The sequence below is a fragment of the Bombina bombina genome, chromosome 2, assembly GCF_027579735.1.
Source record: "Bombina bombina isolate aBomBom1 chromosome 2, aBomBom1.pri, whole genome shotgun sequence".
In the NCBI taxonomy this organism is placed as follows: domain Eukaryota; kingdom Metazoa; phylum Chordata; class Amphibia; order Anura; family Bombinatoridae; genus Bombina; species Bombina bombina.
Window position 1 is genome coordinate 1,405,448,441 of NC_069500.1, and position 25,252 is coordinate 1,405,473,692.

Here is a 25,252-nt window from a genome sequence, read left to right on the forward strand (position 1 = left end):
TAATAGATAGGGTTGGTTAATTAATAGTTTAATATAGTTTAATGTAATTTTAGTATAATAGTTAGGGTTGGTTAATTAATAGTTTAATATAGTTTAATGTAATTTTAGTATAATAGTTAGGGTAGGTTAATTAATAGTTTAATATAGTTTAATGTGATTTTAGTATAATAGTTATGGTAGGTTAATTAATAGTTTAATATAGTTTAATGTAATTTTAGTATAATAGGGTTGGTTAATTAATAGTTTAATATAGTTTAATGTAATTTTAGTATAATAGGGGAGATTAATTAATAGTTTAATGTAATTTTAGTATAATAGGGTAGGTTAATGAATAGTTTAATATAGTTTAATTTAATTCTACAGGTAAGTTTACATTTATTATAAGATAGGGATGTTGTAACTTTAATGTAAGGTTAGCGGGTTGTTAGGTTAAGGGGTTATATGGCGATGTGGGGGGCTGGCGGTTTAGGGGTTAATAGGTTTAGTAAGTGGTAGTGATGTGTGAGGCCAGGGGTTTAGGGGTTAATACATTTATTTAGTTGCAGTGGGGTCTGGGAGCGGCGGGATAGGGGTTAATAGCATTATGCAGGTGGCGGCGATGTCGGGGCGGCAGATTAGGGGTGTTTAGACTCGGGGCTTATGTTAGGGTGTTAGGTGTAAACGTAACTAGTTTTCTACCATATAAATCAATGGGATATCTGGTAGCATCGAGCATAAGCTTTGCTGCTTTCAGACTCCCATTGATTCCTACGGCATCCACGGTCTCCAGGGTGGCGGATTGAAAACCAGGTACGCTGGGCCAGAATAGCCGCGAGAAATTTTACGTCACAGATTTCAACTTTTGCCGGTCTGTAGGCTTTGATAACTAGGTCGAATCAAGCTCGCCACAATTACGCTGCGGAATTTCAGCGTATTTGCGGTTGACGGCTTCATAAATATCCCTCTATGCCTGTCTAAGAGAAAGTGGAACAATTTTAAGATGATTCAATTTCTTATAGCAAAAGTACATAAACGAAATAACAAACATTTGATGGAAATTGAGGATTCAAGTTTGAGTTGAATGTATCTACATTCTGAGAAAATATTTCACCAATTATTTAATTATAATATTAACCTGAAACCATCATACACAAAAAAATTAAGTAAACCCTAAAAATATTTTGTAGAAACCTATGCATTGTACATACATTATTTATTTTGCTTGGTTATTCTGTAATTTACCTCTAAAAAGTATTGCTTTTTACACTTCCTCCCCTAGAAATGCTGTAGTTTATCCTGCGTACGTAATTATGCCTCAGTTTGCCTTACAAAATGTCAGTCTCTCTTGCTTATAAAGGGCTAGATTACTAGTGGAGCGCTATTAAGCTCTACCGCACAAGCCTCACTAGGTGAAAGCTTTTTGTGCTCGTATGATGAGTTGAAAGTAAAAGTTTGAGTGTGAGCAAAACCCGAAGCGCATTGACTCCTTCCCATACAAGTCAATGGAGAGCGGGAACTGGAAAAAACACTAACACCTATACTCGCGCACTAACCCGACAGGTGTTATTAATAGTTCACTTTCCAATGTTTTTTACATACAGAACAATGTACTTTTTATTGTAAATACATATTTCTTTCATAAGATACTGTATGGTGAGTCCATGACATCATCATTTACTGTTGGGAATATCACTTCTGGCCAGCAGGAGGAGGCAAAGAGCACCACAGCAAAGCTGTTAAGTATCACTTCCTTTCCCACAAACGCCAGTCATTCTCTTTGCCTTGGTGAATGTAAGTGGTGAAGTTTTTGGTGTCTGAATGAAATTGGATTTTTTTTTCGCTACAAGCAAGATTTTAATTTCTTTAGAAAGCCAGAGTAGGTTTTTTAAAGGTTTGGGTCTAGCCGTACCCTACGTTAGTCTCTTCAGTAGGGCAGTGGTGGCTTTAAAGCAGTTAGGAACGTGTAAGGTGGGCCTTGCTGCGTTTTACTAACATTTTGCTGCCCTAGTATAGAAAGCCAGGACAGGTTTACTCTGTTCTTTCTTTTCTACAAGGTCTCTGTGAGGAGCATGTGTCCTTTCATACTATCTACATGCCGAACGGCTAGATGCAGGTAAGTGCCTATTGTTATTGTCTTCTGGGGCTAGAAGGCTGGCACTTCAGTCATTAAAAATTAAGAAGGGCTCTCTGCGATTTATAGTGGGACATAGAATCCTTAGTTGAGGGTTTTTCTTAGGCACTAATATGCATGTGGCAGGAGACTGATAGTTTACTCCCTTCATGAATAGGAAGGGGTTAACTTCTTATTTTGGCTCTAGTATTATTCCTTCAAGGAATCACAGGATCTAGTACTCTGGTTGTGAAGAGGAGTGTTCATTTTTATGGTGGGGCTTTCGTTCTCTTTGAACCTGATTCTTAGTGAAAATCATATACGGAAGAGGATGCTCTTGTTGGTTAGTTATATAACCTAGATCAGTGCCTTTATTGAATAATAGGCGCAGTTCTGAGGTGAAGTGCTTTGGAGAAAAATACATGAGGAGTGTGATTGTGTTTTTGAAACAGCGCCCTGCATACGATTACAATAACGGTCTCTCTAAGTAGTTTTAGTTTGAGCGGCTGGGAAGTGCGCGCTTTACATAATGGCACCGCTCCTCTCAGCCTGGTCTCCTCCCACTTCTTTTCCGGAGCAAAAGTGTCGGCCGCGTCAGTATGATAGTGCAGCATGTTGTTTGCTATCTAGACACAGCTGATTTTCTTGATACAGCATTTTGCTTAACAAAATTTATGTTGGGGATGTTTAGCTTGAACATTAAAATTAAGTGCAAGTTGATACTTATGTTGTGCTGTCTTGTGGTCTAAGCAGTTAGCAAGAACCCTTAGATCTTGTGCAGTAACAAAGCCGCCATCCTGCCCCTGTGCAGTGCTGTATTTCAGGCTGTGTTATAACAGTTTTAAAAGAATTAGTAAGTCTAATTTAAAGGGACAGAACATTAAAGTTAGTGACTCAGTAGTAGTGTATAAAAATATTTAAAATATTTAGTAGTTACGGCTTTCTGGTGTGACACATACCCTGCAAGTATGTCATACAAGTGTAACAGGAATGCTATCCAATGAGGTGAAATCTTACTATACTATGTAGAAATGCTATAAGATACCAGAGTGTACATTTCATAAATAAATAAATAAAATTTTATACCACTGTAGTTTAGTGGTCAGCAATGTGTTAAATTCTTTTTAACCAAGATCATTGGATTTGGGCTTATATTTTTGGTATTGGAACAGGGGCCTATTCCTAGGCCTAATTTATTTTGGCTCTTGAGGACCAATTTATTTTTCTAAACATTTCTGTCCCTCATATTTCTTAAGAACCTTTTGTAAAATAAAGCTCTTCTTGTTATTTGAGCCTCATGCCTATCATGACAATTTTTTAGAAACAATTTGTCTATGCAAATCTGTGTGGCATGTTTAGCCTAAGATATTGAAGGTACTGATTTTGCCCTCTGAGCCTCATGAGCCTCATGTCTCCCAGGATGATGCTGTTCAGGCAATGCCACAGCTTTCTCCTTAAACGCCCCAAGCCTCTATGGCGTCACATGCAGTGCCCTGCGGCTCCTCTCAATCTCCTGGAGGAGTATATTTGCCTGCAGATTTTGCAACTCGGGTATCCTCTGTGGTATTTGCAGCTTTATCTGCTTTTCCTTTCCTACAGGGAAAATGCAAGAGGACATTAAACATTCAGATAGTAAGGTTTCTGCTCCACATGCTGCTACACAGGTTGCTCTCTCCTATGTCTGGTGAGGAGGATTCACTTTTATTTCCGAGGGTAAAATCTCAGAATCGGACAGTATCATTCCTTCATCTAATACTGAAGTGGTCAGCTTCAGATGTAGCTTTGGCTACTTGGACGACATCGATAACCCTGTCATTGTCAACCCTTGGAAGTTTAGTAAACATATCATTTTTTTTATGTTCTTTCCTTGAGGAAGTGTTTTTGGACATGTTATAGAAATTTCCACAGGAATAGGAGAAACTAGGGATACCTTTCTCCCTGTCTCCCATCAGTTAAAGGATTTTCCTGTCATTGACTCAATTGACATGCACGGTGCCTTAAGTAGAGAACTTTGATCCCTATAGTGGATAGCTGTTCCTTTGTGGATCCATGATAAGAAGCTGGAGGTTTATTTGATCATCTAGAGCGTTGCCTTGTCTACTTAGACTTGCTGTACTAGCCTGCGGGATGTTGTGGCTGAAATCTTGGTCAGCTGAGAAGCCTACCTGTGGCTTAGTGGCACAGCCTATGATTTTTAACACTACAGATGCAGGTTCAATATCCAATTTGACCAAGACATGTGACTACAGTGGTCATATTTGAATTATATTTAATGTTTCCTCGAAATTCAAGCTTCTGGTGCTTCCTTACAAGGGTGAGACCTTGTTTGGACCTGGTCTGGCAGATTTATCCTCTGACTTACTGGTGTAAAAAGTCTTTCTACCACACGTCAAGTGGAATAGTCAAGAGGAAAGTCTTCTTTTTCCTTTTTCTGCAGGGACAGTCCAGTTTTTTGGAATCCCAACCAGTCTGGGTCCAGGGGGTAGCAATCTAAGTTTTCCTCCCAAGGGCAGATTTTTTCTAGAGTATCTGCAGTCCAGGTATGATGAGAGGCTTTCTTGAACTGGGTTCAGGACCTTCCTCTTTGGGAGTGATAGTTCCGGTTCCAGTCAGAGAACAGGATCTGGGTATTTATCTCAAGTTTCTCAAGTTTCTCACAAACTACAGTCCTTCAAAGTAGCATACATTCTCCTTTGATGCAAGAGGGTCTGTTCATGATGAACATAGACCTGAAGGATGTGTATCTTCTTGTTCCCATTACCTGGGATCTTCTCAAGTTTATAAGATTCATCATCCTAGAATGATTCTTTAGGTCTTGGAGAATTGCAGGGGTGCCCTCCTGGACAATATATGGTTCAGGCTTCATCCTTTCTTCGAGCCAACTCTTTTTTCAAGAGAACATGTCTTTTCTACGTTCCCATGGATTGGATGTAAATTTAGGGAAGAATTCCCTTGTTCCAACTACAAGTGTGAGGAACCTTATTAGATTTTTTTTATCTATGAGAATAATTCTAACGGATGTCAGACAATCAAAGTTTTCTTCCTCTTTCCTCTCTCTACAGTCTGCTGTTCGACCAACAGGAAGCTATAGTGGTCCGGTAGATGGTTTAGCCATCTTATAACCAGAGTTGGGAATTTGCAATGCTCTGAGGGCTTGTCCTCAGTTGTCCTTAGCCGATTTATCAGGCTCTAGTCGGACAATATCACCTCAGTGGCTTGAGGAGGAACGGGATTCCTTAGACATGTAGGAGGTGGCTCGGTTTTGTTCAGTGGGCGGTAGCTCACATTGGCTGTCTATCTGCCATCCACATTCTAGGAGTGAACATCTGGGAAGAGGACTTCCTGAGCAGACAGAATTTTCATCCCAGGAAGTGGATTCTCCATCCGGAGGTGTTCTCCAGGTTAACCCTCAAATGGGGGGGGGGGCTGGAGTTAGATCTGATGGCGTCTCGGCAGAACGCCAAGCTTCCAAGGTACGGTTCAAGGTCAAGAGATCTGAAGACTGCCCTGATAGTTGCTTTGGCAGTTCCTTGGGGTTTCAGTCTAGCATACCTGTTTCCTCTGTTTGCTCTCCTTCCACGAGTCATTGCTCGTATCAACAGGAGAGATCATCGATTAGTCTAATAGCTCCTGCGTGAATTTGCTGGACCTGGTATATAGTCTTGGTTAAGATGGCATCTTTTCCACCTTGGAGGTTGCCTCGGATGAAGGACCTGTCAATTCTTTCATCCAAATCTTGTTTCTCTAAAGCTGATTGCTTGGAGATTAAACGGTTCGATCTAAGCGTGGTTTTTCTGAGTCGGTCATTGTGACCTTGATTCAGATTCGGAAGATTTTCCATAGGGTATGGCGTAAATACCGTTATTGATGTGAATCCAAGGACTACCCTTGGAGTCAGGTCAGGATTCCTAGAATTTGTCATTTATCCAGGAAGGTCTGGAGAAGGAATTGTTTCTCTAATGTCTGTCAGATGTGCCAGATGTTCTATTTTTTTGTCAAGCCCTAGTCAGAAGCAGGCCTGTGTTTAAGTCTGTTGCTCCTCTTTGGAGCCTTATCCTTGCTCTTAAAAAGTTTTCAGCAATCTCTGTTTGAGCCTTTACTTTCCATAGATATGAAGTTATTATCTTGGAAGGCTTTGTTTCTTTTTGTTCTCTCTTCTGCTTGGAGAGTTTTGGAACTCTCGGCTTTGCAGTGTGATCACCTTATCTTATCTTTTTCGCTGATAAGGTGGTTCTTTGTTCAAGGTTGGGTTTTTCTGGATTTCCGCCAGTTTTCTGCCCTGTTTGTGTGTTTCTCAGGGAAATGTAGGGTTAGAAAACTACTGATAATTCTCTTCTTTATGGTTGAGAAGTATAATTTGTTTGTCTTTAAAACTGCTGTTTAGCAGCCTCCTGAGAGAATTACAGCTTTTTCCACGAGGGCCATTTCCTCTTTTTAGGCCTTCACCAATGAAGATTCTCTGGAACAGTTTGCAAGGTTGCAACTTAGTTCTTCTCTGCATACTTTTTCAAGATTTTTGAAATTTGATTACTTTTCCTCGGCTGAGGTTCTTTTGGGAGTAAGGTTCTTCAAACTGTGGTGCCTTCTTTTTAGGTCTACCTGACTTGTCCCTTCCTAGTCATCTGTGTCCTCTAGCTTGGGTATTGGTTCCGAACAGTAAATGATTAGGTTGTGGACTCACCATATCTTTGGAAAGAAAACGAAATGTATGCTTACCCCGCCCTTTATTTTATAACAGTTATTCTTGACTGCACCTCAGGCACCTTTACACCTTTGTATTATTCCTTTTTCCATTTCCCTGCAGTCGAATAACTGGGGTTTGTGGGAAGGGAAGTGATACTTAACAGCTTTGCTGTGGTGCTCTTTGCCTTCTCCTGCTGGCCAGGAGTGATATTCCCAACAGTTAATGATGACGTCCTGGACTCACAATATCCGGAAATAAATAAATTTATCAGGTAAGCATAAATTTAGTTTTTTATATATATCTGTATATACCTATACCCATATATCTATTTCTAAAGATATATAGGTATAAATATGTTTTACGTTAACATTATCTGATATATATATATATATATATATATATAAATACAGTATATATATATATATATATATATATATATAAATACTGTAAATATTTAATAATAAAAATTACATTATTTTCACTAAGCTAGATTACGAGTTTGGCGTTATGAGTGAAAAAGCAGCGTTATGGCACATAACGCTGCTTTTTCCCTAACGCTGATATTACAAGTCTTTTCGTTATAGGTGTACCGCACACCTTTTAGCCTGTCACGCAACCTCAGTACCGCACTTTTAAAAAAATCCTTTTTCAATGGGAGGCAAAAAAGTAAGCGGTAGACTCTATAACCACAAGATTTGTACCGCCATCTTAAGTCAGTATTTATGAGTTTTATGTTACAAATCTGTAACATGAAACTCATAACTAAAGTGTTAAAAAAGTACACTAACACCCATAAACTACCTATTAACCCCTAAACCGAGGCCCTCCCGCTTCGCAAACACTATAATAAATTTATTAAACCCCAAATCATCCGCTCCGCACATCACCGCCACTATCAAAATGTATTAACCCCTATTCCGCCACTCCCCGACATAGTCACCACTATAATAAACCTATTAACCCCTAAACCGATGCCCTCCCGCATCGCAAGCACTATTTAAATATTATTAACCCCTAATCTGCTATCCGCCCATACTGCTGCTATAATAAACCTATTAACCCCTAAACTGCAAGCCCCCTTAATGAAATATACATAATTAAAGTATTAACCCCTAAACAGAAAGCCCCCCACAACGAAGTATACTAAAATAAACTATTGACCCCTAAACCTAACGACCCCCTAACTTTATATTAAAATTACAATTTCCCTATATTAAATTAAATTAAAACTTACTTGTCAAATTAAATAAATTAATTTTAAACTAACAATTAAACTAAGATAATTATTAAACTACAATTAAACTAACTACCTATTAAATTAAACTAAACTACACATTTAAAAAATCCTAACACTACTCTAATTACAAAAAACAAAACTAAATAACAAAAAACAAACACTAAATTGCGAGAAATAAGAAACAAATTATCAAAAATAAAAAAGAATTACACCTAATCTAATAGCCCTATCAAAATAAAAAATCCCCCCGCCAAAATAAAAAAAACCCTAGCCTACAATAAACTATCAAATGGCCCTTAAAAGTTCCTTTTGCTCTTTTACCTGTAAAAAAATACAAACACCCCCCCAACAGTAAAACCCACCACCCCCACAACCAAACCCCCCAATTAAAATAACGATCTAAAAAAACCTAAACTCCCCATTGCCCATTGGATCCTTCAAGGGGGACTTCAAAAACTGTAAATGGATTGTCACGAGTAAGTGTTAGGTTTTTTTAAGGGTTTGTTTGGGTGGGTTTTATTTTTAGTTTAGGGTCTGGGCAGTAAAAGAGCTAAATGCCCTTTTAAGGGCAATGCCCATACAAATGCTCTTTTCAGGGCAATGGGGAGCTTAGTTTTTTTTAGATAGTTATTTTATTTGGGGGGGTTGGTTGTGGGGGTGGTGGGTTTTACTGTTGGGGGGTTCTTTGTATTTTTTTTTTATTTGGGGGGGCTTTTTTATTTTGATAGGGCTATTAGATTAGGTGTAATGCTTTTTTATTTTTGATAATTTGTTTCTTATTTTTTGTAATTTAGTGTTTGTTTTTTATGTAACTTAGTTATTTTTATTTTTAGTAATTTTAGTGTTTATTTTTTTTGTAATTTTAGTTTTAGAGGCCCATCTATCAAGCTCTGAATGGAGCTTAAGGGCCCGTGTTTCTGGCGAGCCTGAAGACCGCTGCTCCATAACCCTGTCAGCCTGCTCTGAGCAGACGGACAGAGATTGCGACAATTCAACCCGATCGAATACGATTGGCCGCAAATCTGCAGGGGGCGGCGTTGCACCAGCAGCTCACAAGAGCTGCTGGTGCAATGCTGAATATGGAGAGCGTATTGCTCTCCGCATTCAGCGAGGTCTGTTGGACCTGATCCGCACTGTCGGATCAGGTCCGACAGACCTTTGATAAATAGGCCTCTTAGTTTAACACAGCTTAGGTTTTGTTTCACAGGTAAGTTTGTATTTATTTTAACTAGTTAGTTATTAAATAGTTAAAGGGACACTGAACCCAATTTTTTTCTTTCATGATTCATATAGAGCATGCAATTTTAAACAACTTTCTAATTTACTCCTATTATCAATTTTTCTTCATTCTCCTGCTTTCTTTATTTGAAAAAGAAGGTATCTAAGCTATTTTTTGGGTTCAGAACCATGGAAGCACTTGTTTATTGGTAGGGGAATTTACCGACCAATCAGCAAGAACAATACAGTGTGTTCACCAAAAATGGGCCGGCATCTAAATTCTTGCATTTCAAATAAAGATACCAAGAGTATGAAAAGAATTTGATAATAGGAGTAAATTAGAAAGTTGCTTAAAATTGCATGCTCTATCTGAATCACGATAGAAAAAAATTGGGTTCAGTGTCCCTTTAATAACTATTTACTAACTAATCTACCTAGTTAAAATAAATACAAACTTACCTGTGAAATAAAAATAAACCCTAAGCTAGCTACAATGTAACTATTAGTTATATTGTAGCTAGCTTAGGTTTTATTTCACAGGTAAGTTTGTATGTAGTTTTAAATAGGTATTATTTAGTTAATAATTGTAACTTTAGTTTAGCTATTTTAATTATGTTAAAGTTAGGGGGGGTTAGGGTTAGGTTTAGGGTTAGGTTAATATAGTTTAATTTAGCTTGTTGCGATGTGGGGGACTGGCGGTTTAGGGGTTAATAGGTTTATTTAGTTCATAATTGTAGATTTAATTTAGCTATATTTTTATTATGTTAACGTTAGTGGGTGTTAGGATTAGGCTTAGGGTTATGTTAGGATTAGGTTTAGGGGTTAATGGATTTATTTAGTGGTAGTGATGTGGGAGGCCTGAGGTTTAGGGGTTAATAACTTTAGTATAGTGGCAGTGACATCGGGAGCAGCAGATTAGGGGTTAATAGTTTTATGTAGGCAGTGGCAATGTTGGGGGCGGCAGATTAGGGGTTAATAACATTATGTAGGTGGCGGCAATGTTGGGGACGGCAGATTAGGGGTTAATAACATTATGTAGGTGGTGGTGATGTTGGGGGCGGCAGATTAGAGGTTAATAATATTTTGTAAGTGGCGGCGAGGTTGGGACGGCAGATTAGGGGTTAATAACTGTATGTAGGTAGCGGTGATGTTGGGGGCAGCAGATTAGGGGTGTTAAGACTTGGGGTTTATGTTAGGGTGTTAGGTTTAAACATTATTTTCTTTTTCCCCATAGACATCAATGGGGCTGCGTTAAGGAGCTTTTTTTTCCGTGATCGCAGGTGTTAACCTTTTTTTTTTTGCCGGCTCTCCCCATGATGTCTATGGGGAAATTGTGCACGAGCACGTCAAAGCAGCGCTTGTTTTCGGTGCGGTATGGAGCTCAACACAACCATATCGCCCGCACAAGCCTGCTTTTTTAAAACTCATAATACCAGCACTATAAGGAGGTAAAATAACGCCGATTTTGTGGCGATCGTTAAAATCCCTATAGCGCCCAAAATTCGTAATCTAGCTGTATGTGAATAATATAGGAGTGTGAAATATGCGTGTTGCGGGTTCATGATAATTAATAACTTCAATGCGAGTTATTGAAATTTTAAATATTAAAAAATATTAATAAAAATTATTAAATATACTATAAAAAATTTAAATAATCACTAGAATATATATATTTTACAGTATGTATAATAATTGTCGGCACGTAAAAAGCAGAGAAAATTCTGTTATCGCCTTTGCCCAACAGTTAGCATGACAGTCGTAATCTAGCCTAAAATATTTAATTTATATAAATATATTTTGGGATGTACTTAATTACTGATATATATTGTCATTTATTACTCGTATATGTGAAACATCTAAACAATGTTGTTTATTATAGATGAAGTGAGTATTACACCGAGAGATGATGTACTCATCGATATAGATGACAAGGAACCCCTTATACCAACCCAGGTAATAACAAACCTTAAATAATATAAATTACTGTTATTTAGGTTTATTCTTTCTTTTATGTTTATTGTATTAGAAAGTTACAGTGTTAGAGTCACTAAGAAGTTAAGAACATTATTATTATTATTATTTTTTTATATCTCAATAGTTTTATAACCTCAAATACTGCAACAAAATTGTGCACAAAAAAAGTTAATAGACCTAATAAACTTTTAAAGCAGGATTCTTAAAGCTAAAGCTTAAAGGGACATGAAACCCAATTTTTTCCTTTCATGATTCAAGTAGAGCATGCAATTTTATACAACTTTCCAATTTACATCTATTATCAAATTTGTTTTGTACTCTTGGTATTCTTTGTTGAAAATGATACCTAGGTAGGCTCAGGAGCTGCTGATTGGTGGCTGCACATATATGCATCGTGTTATTGGTTTACCCAATGCACTAACTCCCAGTAATTCATTGCTGCTTCTTCAAGAAAGGATACCAAGAGAATGAAGCAAACTAGAAAATAGAAGTAAATTGGAAAGTTGTTTATAATTGTATTCTCTATCTGAATCATGGAAGACAAAAATGTGAGTTTCATATCTCTTGAAGATTAAGGGACTGATTATCAAAAAGTCCTCAGCAACAGGAAAAATCAGGCAAAAAAAAACATTTTGCGTTTGTAAATTTTTTTGAGGGACATCACAGTGCTGATGAGCCTTGTTAGGTGATGTCGCCAGAGCCAAGAGCTTTAGAGAATCAAGCCCCTACTAATGGAAGTAAAAGATACTTTTTACTTGGTCACTGCCCTTTTCCCAACCAACGGAACCACTGAGCAAGTGTTTTGGCTTATTTGCATAATGCAACAACTGTTTGCTGCATTTGTCTCAAAAACTGCAGTAAACTGCTGCTACACATTATCCCTTGTTGTAAACTGATACTACACATTCCGTATCCCTTGTTGTAAACTGATACTACACATTCCGTATCCCTTGTTGTAAACTTATACTACACATTGTGTTATCCCATGTTGTAAACTGATACTACACCTTCTGCTATCCCATGTTGTAAACTGATACTACACATTGTGTTATCCTTTGTTGTAAACTGATACTACACATTCTGTTATCCCTTGTTGTAAACTGATACTACACATTCCGTTATCCCTTGTTGTAAACTGATACTTCACATTCCATTATCCCTTGTTGTAAACTGATACTACACTTTCCGTATCCCTTGTTGTAAACTGATACTACACATTCCGTTATCCCTTGTTGTAAACTGATACTACACATTGTGTTGTCCCTTGTTGTAAACTGATACTACACATTCTGTTATACCTTGTTGTAAACTGATACTACACATTCCGTTATCCCTTGTTGTAAACTTATACTACACATTCCATTATCCCTTGTTGTAAACTGATACTACACATTCCGTATCCCTTGTTGTAAACTGATACTACACATTCCGTTATCCCTTGTTGTAAACTGATACTACACATTGTGTTATCCCTTGTTGTAAACTGATACTACACATTCTGTTATCCCTTGTTGTAAACTGATACTACACATTCCGTTATCCCTCGTTGTAAACTGATACTACACATTCCGTTATCCCTTGTTGTAAACTGATACTACACATTCTGTTATCCCTTGTTGTAAACTGATACTACACATTCCGTTATCCCTTGTTGTAAACTGATACTACACATTGTGTAATCCCTTGTTGTAAACTGATACTACACATTCTGTTATCCCTTGTTTTTAAACTGATACTACACATTTCGTTATCCCTTGTTGTAAACTGATACTACACATTCCGTTATCCCTTGTTGTAAACTGATACTGCACATTCTGTTATCCCTTGTTGTAAACTGATACTTCACATTCCGTTATCCCATGTTGTAAACTGATACTACACATTGTGTTATCCCATGTTGTAAACTGATACTACACATTCTGTTATCCCATGTTGTAAACTGATACTATACATTCTGTTATCCCATGTTGTAAACTGATACTACACATTCTGTTATCCCTTGTTGTAAACTGATACTACACATTCCGTTATCCCATGTTGTAAACTGATACTACACATTCCGTTATCCCTTGTTGTAAACTGATACTGCACATTCTGTTATCCCTTGTTGTAAACTGATACTACACATTCCGTTATCCCATGTTGTAAACTGATACTACACATTCTGTTATCCCTTGTTGTAAACTGATACTACACATTCTGTTATCTCTTGTTGTAAACTGATACTACACATTTTGTTATCCCTTGTTGTAAACTGATACTACACATTCCGTTATCCCATGTTGTAAACTGATACTACACATTCCGTTATCCCTTGTTGTAAACTGATTCTACACTTCTCTGTTTTTAGTGTTACATTTGACTATTGATATGTTTATTGTATTTATGAATAAGTATTAACAGTCTTAAAGGGGTTGTTGGATATATGTTTCTGATATGAGGTCTCAGGTTTTGGTCACATAGTTTTTAAAGAACTGCACATCTTGTGGGGTCATTTTTAAAGGGACGCAACGCTGCAATAAGAAAATCCCTGAATCCATTAGCTCACTTTTTTTTTCTCTGTTGCTTGTATAGACCTATGTTTTTAACTCATGTAAAGGATTAAATACATAGGGGTAGATTTACCAAGCAGCGGAGGCTGCTATCTACCCCCGTACTTTCCGGTTCGCCGGAAATGTAAGTTAAGAAGCAGCGGTCTTAAGACCGCTGCTCCTTAACTTATCCGCTATCTCTGAGGAGGCAGACAGCAATCAGCCCCATCGGATACGATCAGGTTGATTGACACTCCCTGCTAGTGGCCGCAAATGTAAAATGCTTGTGCAATGATAAATGCCGACATCGATGTGCGGTGGACACAAATCGCTACAGCGGATCATGTTCAGGGTTCGTTTTTATTGAGCCATTAAAAATAGAGCCGTAAGATACCGACATCTACAAGTAGTTTCCGGCTCCATATTAGTACCAGGTTTCGATTGAATTACATTGTGCATTGCGTGCAGTCACTCTTTTCGTGTAGGTTTAAGTTAACGTTGTGTTAACACTTTCATCCGACCTCGGATTTATCAAAAATTGCGCCATAACAAATTTGTTGCTATGGTATCCTGACCTTACACTATAACATTTACGCTTAACCTCTGCGCTCCTTATCTGAGATCACCTCTAGAGAGAAACAAAAATACATTGAATTCATTAAAGGTACAGCCTACACCAAAAATGGTATTGTTTAAAAATAGATAGAGAGATAATCCCTTTATTACCCATTCCCCAGTTTTGCATAAACAACACAGTTATATTAATACACTTTTTACCTCTGTGATTATCTTGTATCTAAACTTCTGCAGACTGTCCCCTTATCTCAGTACTTTTGACAGACTTGCATTTTAGCCAATCAGTGCTGATTCATAAATAACTGCACAGGATTGAGCACAATGTTTCCAATGTGTAATACATGAACTAACAGTGTCTAATTGTGAAAAACTGTCACAATGCATTGAGATAAGAGGCGGCCTTTAAAGGGTAAGAAATTAACATATGAGCCTATCCTTAGCTTTCACCAAAGAATACCAAGAGAACAAAGCAAATTTTATGATAAACATAAATTGGAAAGTTGTTTAAAATTGAATGCCCTATCTGATTCATTTTGACTTGACTGTCCTTTCAAAAAAATGAAATGAATTTTTGTTTATTGATATATGTAATATTTATTGCTGCCCTAGACATAGGCCTAGTTGGAATAATGGAGATATGTGTGCTTGATTATATTTTTATATGTAAATGCATATTGATATTTACATAAAAACATGACTGCAACTATTCCTGTACATGGGCCAGCTCTAAATATTACATAGAATAATCTATTTCTAAAGGGAAAAAAAACTTGCTTTGTTTACAAACATTTCTATATCAATGGGAACTAAGCCTCAACAAGCTAATTTTCCTCTTTTACACCTAGTTATCGACAGTGTATTAACGGTTTGCACTTTCAGTGGAAACCTGGTGTAAATTAGCGCTTTATGGCTTTTAATACTTTCTATCGGATATTTAGCCTTTTTTAAATGTCCTGTTGCTTTTTGTTTGCTTAGATACACTTTGGATATAATGTCTGTGTGTATGAAGACCTTTGCAATGCAGCTCTTAATTCCTGAAATGTACTGTGCATATATTTTGAATGAATGCAGACCTTTTGCATTGCCGCACTTAAAGGGATAGGAAGGTAAAAATGAAACTTGCATGATTCAGATTGTGCTTCATTCTATTGGTGTCCCTTGTTGAAAAAGAATACACACATATCATACACTAGTAGGAGCTAGCTGCTGATTGGTTCCTGCACACATTTGTCTCTTGTGATTGGCTGACTAGATGTGTTCAGCTAACTGCCAGTAGTGCAATGCTGTTCCTTCAGCAATGGATAACAAGATAATTTGATAATAGAAGTAAATTGGAAAGTTGTTTTAAATTGTATGTTCTATGCAAATCATGACATAAAAGTTTGGGTTTTTCTGTCCCTTTAATTGCAAATAAATATAGGTTATGTATATGATATTATTTGCTTTCAATACAACTGTACACTTTAAACAATTACACTATGCTATCTACTTTTTAAGGACATCTGTAAGATGTAAGAATTTTCATTTTGGGACTTTACTACCAATACTGAATATTTGTTGTATAACAAATATACGTTTAGAGTTTAAGAATTAACAATTTGGGATTTACAGTATTTTTGTAAAAATGAATAGTAGAGTGGGCCTACCCTATTAACCATTTGAATGCCAGCCTTGTGTGGCATCCAATGTGTTAACTCTAGATCTAACCATAGCCCTAACACTAAAACCTAACCTTAGAACCAAATAATATTAATGCACTGGGATGAGAGGAGAGATCTCTCCATACTCTTGCACATTACATCTGGATATCAGAAAGAAAAGAAAAATGACTTTTGGGGTTGAAGAAAGTGTTTTTTTGTTTGTTCCCCCACTCAATTAATAAAAAAATGACACGTGGTTCATGCACACGGAAATACTGACTTCTCTTTGAAATTTGGTCCCACTCTTATTGGTCAGAGAGCGGACATCATCCAGTCCCATATATAACTCAGTCTAAGCAAGTGCTCATTGCAGTTGGTGCCAACAGTCATAAAGGGAAGCTCTGCAGAGTGGTGCCCATCTTCACACATGGGGATAAGAAATTGGGGGGTATAAGGGCTCTGTGCCGGGCATATACTATATAAACAGTGTAGTTTAATTCCCATTGTTCTTTTCATTAAAGGGATATGAAACCCACATTTTTTCCTTTTATGATTCAGATAAAGAAAACTATTTTCATTTTAAAATGTAAATGTAGCCACCAATAATCAAGTGCTTTCCAGGGTGCTGAACCTAAAATGGGCTGGCTCCTAATCTTTACATTCCTGCTTTTTAAATAAAAATAGCTAGAGAACAAAAACAAATTATAATAGGAGTAAATTAGAAAGTTGGAGTTTAGTATCCCTTTAAGCTCTAGAATAAAGGGAACTAAAATGCCCATTTAAAAAAAAAAAAAAAAAAATTTTTTTTTACCTGTTTGTCAAAATAGAATAATTATTTTAATAAACTTTAAATAGAAATTCTATCAAACAACTGAAAGAAACAACTACCAAAATACAATTGTTTCTACTGTATATTCCTCAAGAAAATGTGCAGCAGCCGTGCAGACCGATGGTGATAATTTATAATCAATTAACACCTGGCACCTGGAAGTGTTCTCACACCCTAATACAAACAGGGTCTGCACCAGTATTGCTCCCTGGGCATCACATTTTGGAAACCATAAAGATTATCCCCTAAGTGGAGGAACTAATATTTTATATTTTACACTTTCTGTTTGGTTGGGAATTATATAGAGAGCTTCTCTTACAATGAGTTCTGAAGCACTTACAACAAGTTTTTTTTCAGCTTAATATAGATCTCTGCAAATTCCATGTGTAGGCAGCTACTTACCTGTGGCTGCTGACTTCCTGCGTCTTGGTTTCTGTGGTCGCAGTTTAATGTATTTTTCCAAACAAATGCCAACTTGTTTCTTCTGCAGCCTTAGCAGAGCCTGGAATTCCCAGCAAGCTAAAGGTCATAAGTTATTCCATCTCTGTATTTACACATTCGTTAGGTTTCCTAATACAGTGCATTTTTATCTAATTCTCGCTTATTTAACGGTAATGTAAAATATAGTGCTCTAATTTCTAAGAACATGTCATGTTTGTATTAGTGTCTATTCCTGCCCTTGGAGTCGGTCACTATATTTTTTTTCACTAGGTAATGATTTCTGAACATCAGCTGACGAATAGGGATGGGCGAATGTTTTGCAACATTTGAAAAATGAAACAAATCTTAACACATTCTTTCGTTTCAAATTTGTACAACATTTGTTTAATATAATAGTATTTCTAATGCTATGTTTAAATGTAATATTCGAATTATGCAATAATGAATGAATTTGTAATGCTAATTCTTATGCTCTCTTTAACTTTAAAGTGATGGTAAACCTTAATGGGACACTGAACCCAATTTTTTTCGTTTGTGATTCAGATAGAGCATGCAATAGTAAGCAACTTTCTAATTTACTCCTATTATCAATTTTTCTTTGTTCTCTTGCTATCTTTATTTGAAAAAGAAGGCATCTAAGCAGTTTTTTTGGTTCAGAACTCTGGACAGCACTTTTTTTATTGGTGGATGAATTTATCCACCAATCAGCAAGAACAACCCAGGTTGTTCACCAAAAATGGGCCGGCATCTAAACTTACATTCTTGCATTTCATATAAAGATACCAAGAGAATGAAGAACATTTAATAATAGAAGTAAATTAGAAAGTTATAAACCAGATATTGTTCTCCTTCAGGAGACACATCTTAATGAGCATGAAGCGGCTAAATTGAAGATAAAATGGGTAGGGGAAGTAGTCTCTACGACTGGTCGATCTAGAAAATGTGGGGTCGCTATTCTCTTCCATAAAGAGTTAGAATACAAGATAGATAAGGTAGAAATAGATCCGGCTGCAAGATACATTCTTATCCATGTGTTTATAAAGAATATTAAATTTATATTTTGTAATATATATGCCCCAAACAAGTTTTCTAGAGAATTTTGGGAGAAAATAAAAATTAAATTATTTCCCTTTATTGCTGAAAATTTAATTCTAGGGGTTGATTTCAATGCTATCTTATGTCCTGCACTAGATAGACTTTCTAATAAAAATAGATCAGCCTATGAAAAGAAAGCAAAATATTTATCACAATTTAGCGCAAAGCTAAAATTAGTTGATATATGGCGTTTAAAAAACCCAGATAAACAGTCATTTTCTTGTGAGTCTAAAGCACATGGCACCTTTTCGAGAATTGAACTACTTTTAATTACGGAGAATTTAGCTAGTCAGAAATTAGAGACAGGAATTGGAGATATCATCATCTCAGACCATGCAATTATTTCTTTGTCATTCCCTACTGGGCTAAAGAATAGGATTCAAAAGCCTAGTTTTTATTTCCCTCGATATTTGTACACTAATCCTAAATTTGTAAATTTTTTGAGATCTCTCTGGCAGCGATATTACTCCGATAATATAAGCTATTCTAATAAACCGGAAATTTTCTGGGAAGCTTTTAAAGCTGTAATGCGGGGAGAAATACAAACATATATTAGTATAGCGAAGAAAAAGAGTAAAGCATGGGAAATTCAAATCATGAATAAAGTTAGGAACTCACATAGAAAATATTGTTTAAGGCGCACTTCAGGAAACTGGAAAAAATAAAAGATAATAGGAAGGAAAGAGATTTGTTCTTTAAACAAAAACTTTTAGAGGAAGAAGCAAAAATAAATCTTCAATTTAAAGGAATGCATGGCTCCTCCGCTAAATACTTGGCTAGACTCATTAAGGTTAGAAAAAAGAAAAATGTTATTCCCGCGATTCAAACTGAAAAGGGAAGATATACGGAGACTAAGGGGATCATGGAGGCATTTTTTGCCTATTATCAACAACTATACTCTGGAGTTGAGATAGATATTATTAACCAAGATATCTTTTGGTCCATGATAAAGATGCCTCAATTAAGTAGCAAGGATTTAATATCGATTAATGCTCCAATATCTATCGATGAAATTAGAAAAGCTATAGATCATTTGAAGATGAATAAGGCTCCTGGACCAGATGGGTTTCCAGCGGAGCTTTATAAATGTCTTGGTGAGGTCCTTCTGCCCACTTTAGAAAAACTTTTTAATTACTATTATATGTCCAATAATATGATTTCTAGTTATTTCTCTGCGGCCAATATTTCGCTCATCTTAAAGAAAGGTAAAAATCCCGAAGATCCGGCCTCTTATAGGCCGATTTCGGTTTTGAATACAGACTATAAGATCTTAATGGCTATTATTGCTTCAAGATTATCTTCTTATTTACATAAAATCATTCATCCAGACCAGACTGGATTTATGGTAGCTAGAAATCCAGCGAAAAATACCCGCAAATTGATCAATTTTTTGGATTATGCCTGGAATGTGGATAAGGAGAGGAAGAAGCCATTATGGCAAGGGACTGCTATACTCTCCCTGGACGCGGTCAAAGCTTTTGATTCAATTGTATGGGAATACCTTTTTAGGGCGATGGAGAAGTTTGGCTTAAAAGGGGAATTTGCACAATTTATTCTTAGATTATATCATAATCCAATTTCCTTTTTACTTATCAATGGGTCTTTATCCCCTAAAATAATATTACAGAGAGGCACCAGGCAAGGGTGCCCTCTATCCCCTCTACTCTTTAATATAGCGTTGGAACCTCTCGCGATTCGATGCAGAGATGTTTTGATAGGAGTCCCATTCGGTATACACCGTCTCAAAATGTTGCTCTATGCAGATGATGTGTTGATTTTCCTTACCAATATCCAGCAGTCTATTCCTATGATTCTACATGTGTTAGAAGTTTTCAGCTCCTTTTCAGGTTACAAGATAAACTTAGAAAAGAGCAAATTAATGTGTATAAATAGTTCTCAGCTAGCAGGCCTCAGTATCCCATTCAAACTGGTTGATGTTATTAAATATCTAGGTTTAGTTTTGCATAAAAATCCTAAATTTTGGTATAAAGCCAATTTTGAGCCCCTTCTTCAAAAAATTGGATCTGATTTGCATCTTTGGGCCGCTTTCCCACTGTCTATCACAGCCAGAGTTAATTTGATAAAATCAATCATTTTTCCGCGTTTGTTATATCCGCTTCAGAATTTGCCTTTATTCTTACTGAATAAAGATTTAAAGTTTTTTAATGCTCAAGTTTCTAAATTTATTTGCAACAATAAAAGGCCCTGAATCGCGTTGGCTAGTTTAATGCAAAATTGCGGATCGGCTGGATTGGCGGGATTGGCGCTTCCTAACCTTAAATTGTACAATTTAGCTGCCATGGTTAAAATGGCAATAGATTGGCTTGCTGGCACTAATCTAGTTTCATCAGAAGAGCTAGAAAATTATTTGATTGCCCCATTTGCGTTAAAAGCTATACTACATACTGCAGTCCAGAAGCTGCCTCAGAATGTTAGCTGTCTTATTACTATTAGAAACATAGTTTTTGCCTGGCAAAAGTTTTGTGCAATGTTAGATATAGATTATTCGTTTTCTGAATGGCTTCCTATTGTAAATAATCCAAATTTTTTGCCCGGCCTTTATCAAAAAGTTTTTAAAGTTTGGTCCGATAAAGGACTACATTACGTAAAACAGTTATTTGATGAGAATGATCAATTATTAATGGCGGATACTATTTTTAATAAATATGATCTAGCTAGATCTAATCTATTTGATTACTTTCAAATTCGCCATTTCGTTCTATCTCAAAGCTGGCCCACTTCTTGGCTCTCTGATTGGACGGATATTAAGCTTTTTATACAAAAATTTGTGGCAGGAAACTCTTCGATATCTTTGATGTATGATATCATGTTGACCAAGCAGAGTCTCTTATTTAGGGATAACATTTGTAAGTCCTGGCTGCCGTTAATCCCCTTGGTAAATCATGATAAGATTATTCAGAGTTTTGACTCTCTACGTAAGTGTAAAGTCCCGATATCTTGGAACTAATCTCACATGAAATTGATTAATAATTTTTACCTTTCTCTGTGGAAAATTTCTAGATTTTACCCGACTTTGGTTAGTTTATGCCCCCGTTGTTCACATGATAGGGCTGATTTGCTTCATATGTTTTGGACATGTACTAGGGTAAGACAATTATGGTTAAAGATTATATTCTGGTTTAATAAATTATACAAAATATCAATTGCTTTATCTGCGGAAGATGTCATTTTTCTATGTCCTCCACAAGAGGCCTTTAATGTGAACACCATAAATAGCTTAAATACTATTATTCTTACTGTTAGATACTGTATTCTTAAAAATTGGAAAGCTAGGCGGATACCGGGATTAGCTATGGTTTTTAGATCCTTGCAAGATCAAATTGTCTTTGAATCATTTCATCTTTATGAAGCATCAGAGAAAAGGTTCAAGAAGTTTCTCTGGAAATGGACACTAGTTATTCTGTCCTATCCATATCCTTGCAAAAGAGGATACTTTCTCCTTTTCTTTCTTCAGTGAGTTTTGCGGAACTAACGTTACTTAATGTTTTCCCACATACATGGATTGATTGTACTATGAGGGAGTCCTAGTCGGTGGCGTTCTGGGGGGGCGGGGTGGGGTGGGGTAGTGGGCGGGGTGGGGATCGAGAGAGAGATACTTAGGTTCACTTTTTTTTTATTATTATTCTTATCATTTGCTTTGTTGTATGTTTTTTCGTTTATCTCCTGTTTTTCCATTAGACCCCTGTTATGTTATTATACAGGTGAGAAGGAAGGTCAAGTGAGAGAGGGATCTCATGTAAACCAAGGGCCTTTAGTAATAAGTATATCTTTGCTATAACTTATGTGTTTTTTTGTTTTTTTTGTTTGTTTTTTTTCTTTTAAAGGCTACTGTATTTATGTGTAATGATTATTTCTTAATTGTATTTTGAAAATGTAAGGTTCAAAGTTTTCCTTCTCTATGCAACAAAAATAGAAAATGTGAGGTTTATTTATAGTATTTCTTGCATAATTGTGATGTAACAGATTTGCTTATTTTGTGGCAACTTGTTTGCCATGTTTTTTCTGCATATGTATATGATTGCTGTAACTCATCACGCTTGATATTTCATATTTAACCTCAATAAAAATCATAAAAAAAAAAAAAAAAGAAAGTTGCTTAAAATGTCATGCTCTATTGGATTACAAAAGAAAAATAAGGGTCCCTTTAACAAATCAAATGCCATATATTTAATCTCTACCATTAAAAAAATATATGTGTACCTTTTCTGTTTTTAATCCATCTATTAAATGATTAACCCCTTAATGACAACAGTACTTTTCCATTTTCTGTCCATTTGTGACAAAGGCTAGTTTTACATTTTTGCGGTGTTTGTGTTTAGCTGTAATTTTCCTCTTACTCATTTACTGTACCCACACATATTATATACCGTTTTTCTCGCCATTAAATGGACTTTCTAAAGATACAATTATTTTCATCATATCATATAATTTACTATAACAAAATCTATAAAATATGAGGAAAAAATGGAAAAAAAAACACTTTTTCTAACTTTTAGCCCCAAAATCTGTTATATATCTGCAACCACCAAAAAACACCCATGCTAAATAATTTCTAAATTTTGTCCAGAGTTTAGAAATACCCAATGTTTACAAGTTCTTTGCTTTTTTTTCAAGTTATAGGGCCATAAATACAAGTAGCACTTTGCTATTTCCAAACCACTTTTTTTCAAAATTAGCGCTAGTTACATTGGGACACTGATGTCTTTCAGGAATCCATGAATATCCCTTGACATGTATATATTTTTTTTTAGAAGACATCCCAAAGTATGGATCTAGGCCCATTTTGGTATATTTCATGCCACCATTTCACAGCCAAATGCGATCAAATACAAAAAATCATTCACTTTTTCACAAATTTTTTCACAAACTTTCGGTTTCTCACTGAAATTATTTACAAACAGCTTGTGCAATTATGGCACAAATGGTTGTAAATGCTTCTCTGGGATCCCCTTTGTTCAGAAATAGCAGACATATATGGCTTTGGCGTTGCTTTTTGGTAATTAGAAGGCTGTTAAATGCCGCTGCGCACCACACGTGCATTATGGCTAGCAGTGAAGGGGTTAATTAGGTAGCTTGTAGGGAGTTTGCAGGGTTAATTTGTAGAATCCCCCCTTAGCTCCCAATATCATGGATCCCCCATCAAACAGTTCTCTAACCCTCCCCCTCTAGCCTAATGGGTGCCATCTTGGGTACTGGCAGCTGTCTGCCAGTACCCAGTTAAGTAAAAAAAAAAAGATTCTTTAATTTTAAGCTACTTTCTGTAGTGTAGCTACCCCCCCCCACCCCCCCTCCCAGAACCCTTCGATTACTTTATAAATAAAATCCCCCCCCCCTTTTCTCCCAATGTATTATTTTACTTTTCTGTAGGGTAGCGGTTCCCACCCGCTCCTGTCCCGTGCACGTGCCCACCCACCGCCCCCTGTGCACGTGCATGCATCCGTGCGCGCCCCCGGGTACTCCCGCCTCCGATCCCGCCCCCCTCCACATGATCACGGGCCCATTTCAGGCCGCCCACCCGCCTCCCTGTTTCGCTCCCACCCACCAACGATGCTCCGGTGCAGAGAGGGCCACAGAGTGTCTCTCTCTGCATCAGAGGCTTGTAAAGGGGTATTGCAGGATGCCTCCATATCGAGGCATCACTGCAATACCCTCAGAGCTGCTGGAAGCGATCGCAATCGCTTCCAGCACTCTGTTAGACAACTGACGTACCAGGTACGTCTATTATCATTAACTGCTTGTTAATGCATGACGTACCTGGTACGCTAGTTGTCATTAAGGGGTTAAATGCTTCTATAACAATGTTATGCCAGCCCACGTGGATAAACCCTTTTTTAAATGACAATTCTAGGGAACATCCAATCAGCGTTTGTGTCATTTGACAATCTTGAAGTCCAGCCCCTTTAAAGCCATTAGAAAGCCTATGTAGAGAGTGGGTGGGACTGCTCTATACTTTGCAGCCCAGCCAAAAGAGGAAATGAAGGGGGGCGGAGGAACAAACAATACCAATTAGGATTATAAATATTTTATTATTAAATATAAATAGACTTTTAAAAAAAAAAATATTATGTGGTTTTACTTACAAACTAATGGATAGATTACGAGTCTTGCGTTATAAGTAAAAAAGCAGCGTTAAGCCTTATAACGCTGCTTTTTTTTACTACCGCTGGTATTACGAGTCTTGCAGATTTAGGGGCACCGCACACTTTTTTGGCCTTACCGCAAATCAACTTACGCAATTTGCGTATAGTCTTTTTTCAATGGGACTTCCATAGCGTCGGTATTACGAGCTTGTCCTGGGAGGCCAAAAAGTGAGCGGTACAGCCTATCCCTTCAAGATTCGTACCGGATTTTAAAGTCAGTAGTTATGAGTTTTACACTACAAAGCCGTGGCATAAAACTCATAACTAAAGTGCTAAAAAGTACACTAACAACCATAAACTACCTATTAACCCCTAAACCGAGGCCCTCCCGCATCGCAACACTAAAATAAAATTATTAACCCCTAATCTGCCGCTCCCGACATCGCCGCCACTAGAATAAACATATTATCCCCTAAACCACCGCACTCCTGCTTCGCAAACATTAGTTAAATATTATTAACCCCTAATCTGCCGTCCCTAACATTGCCGCCACCTACCTACATTTATTAACCCCTAATCTGCCGCCCCAATGTCCCCGCCACTATATTATATTTATTAACCCCTAAATCTAAGTCTAACCCTAACACCCCCTAACTTAAATATAATTAAAATAAATCTAAATAAAACCTACAATTATTACCTAAATTGTTCCTATTTTAAACTGAATACTTACCTATAAAATAAACCCTAAACTAGCTACAATATAACTAATAGTTACATTGTAGTTAGCTTAGGGTTTATTTTTATTTTACAGCCAACTTTGTATTTATTTTAACT

At 36.7% G+C, this 25,252-nt stretch overlaps 1 protein-coding gene across 9 annotated transcripts in view; it reads left to right on the forward strand.

The window, feature by feature from the left end:
* Window positions 1–25,252, forward strand: part of DYSF (dysferlin) — a 780,712-nt gene that overhangs the window by 582,579 nt on the left and 172,881 nt on the right. For all 9 annotated transcript variants that reach the window (XM_053704344.1, XM_053704350.1, XM_053704349.1 and 6 more), the window contains one exon: window positions 11,108–11,181. In XM_053704344.1, the coding sequence (XP_053560319.1) occupies window positions 11,108–11,181 (74 nt within the window). The remainder of the gene's footprint in view (window positions 1–11,107; window positions 11,182–25,252) is intronic.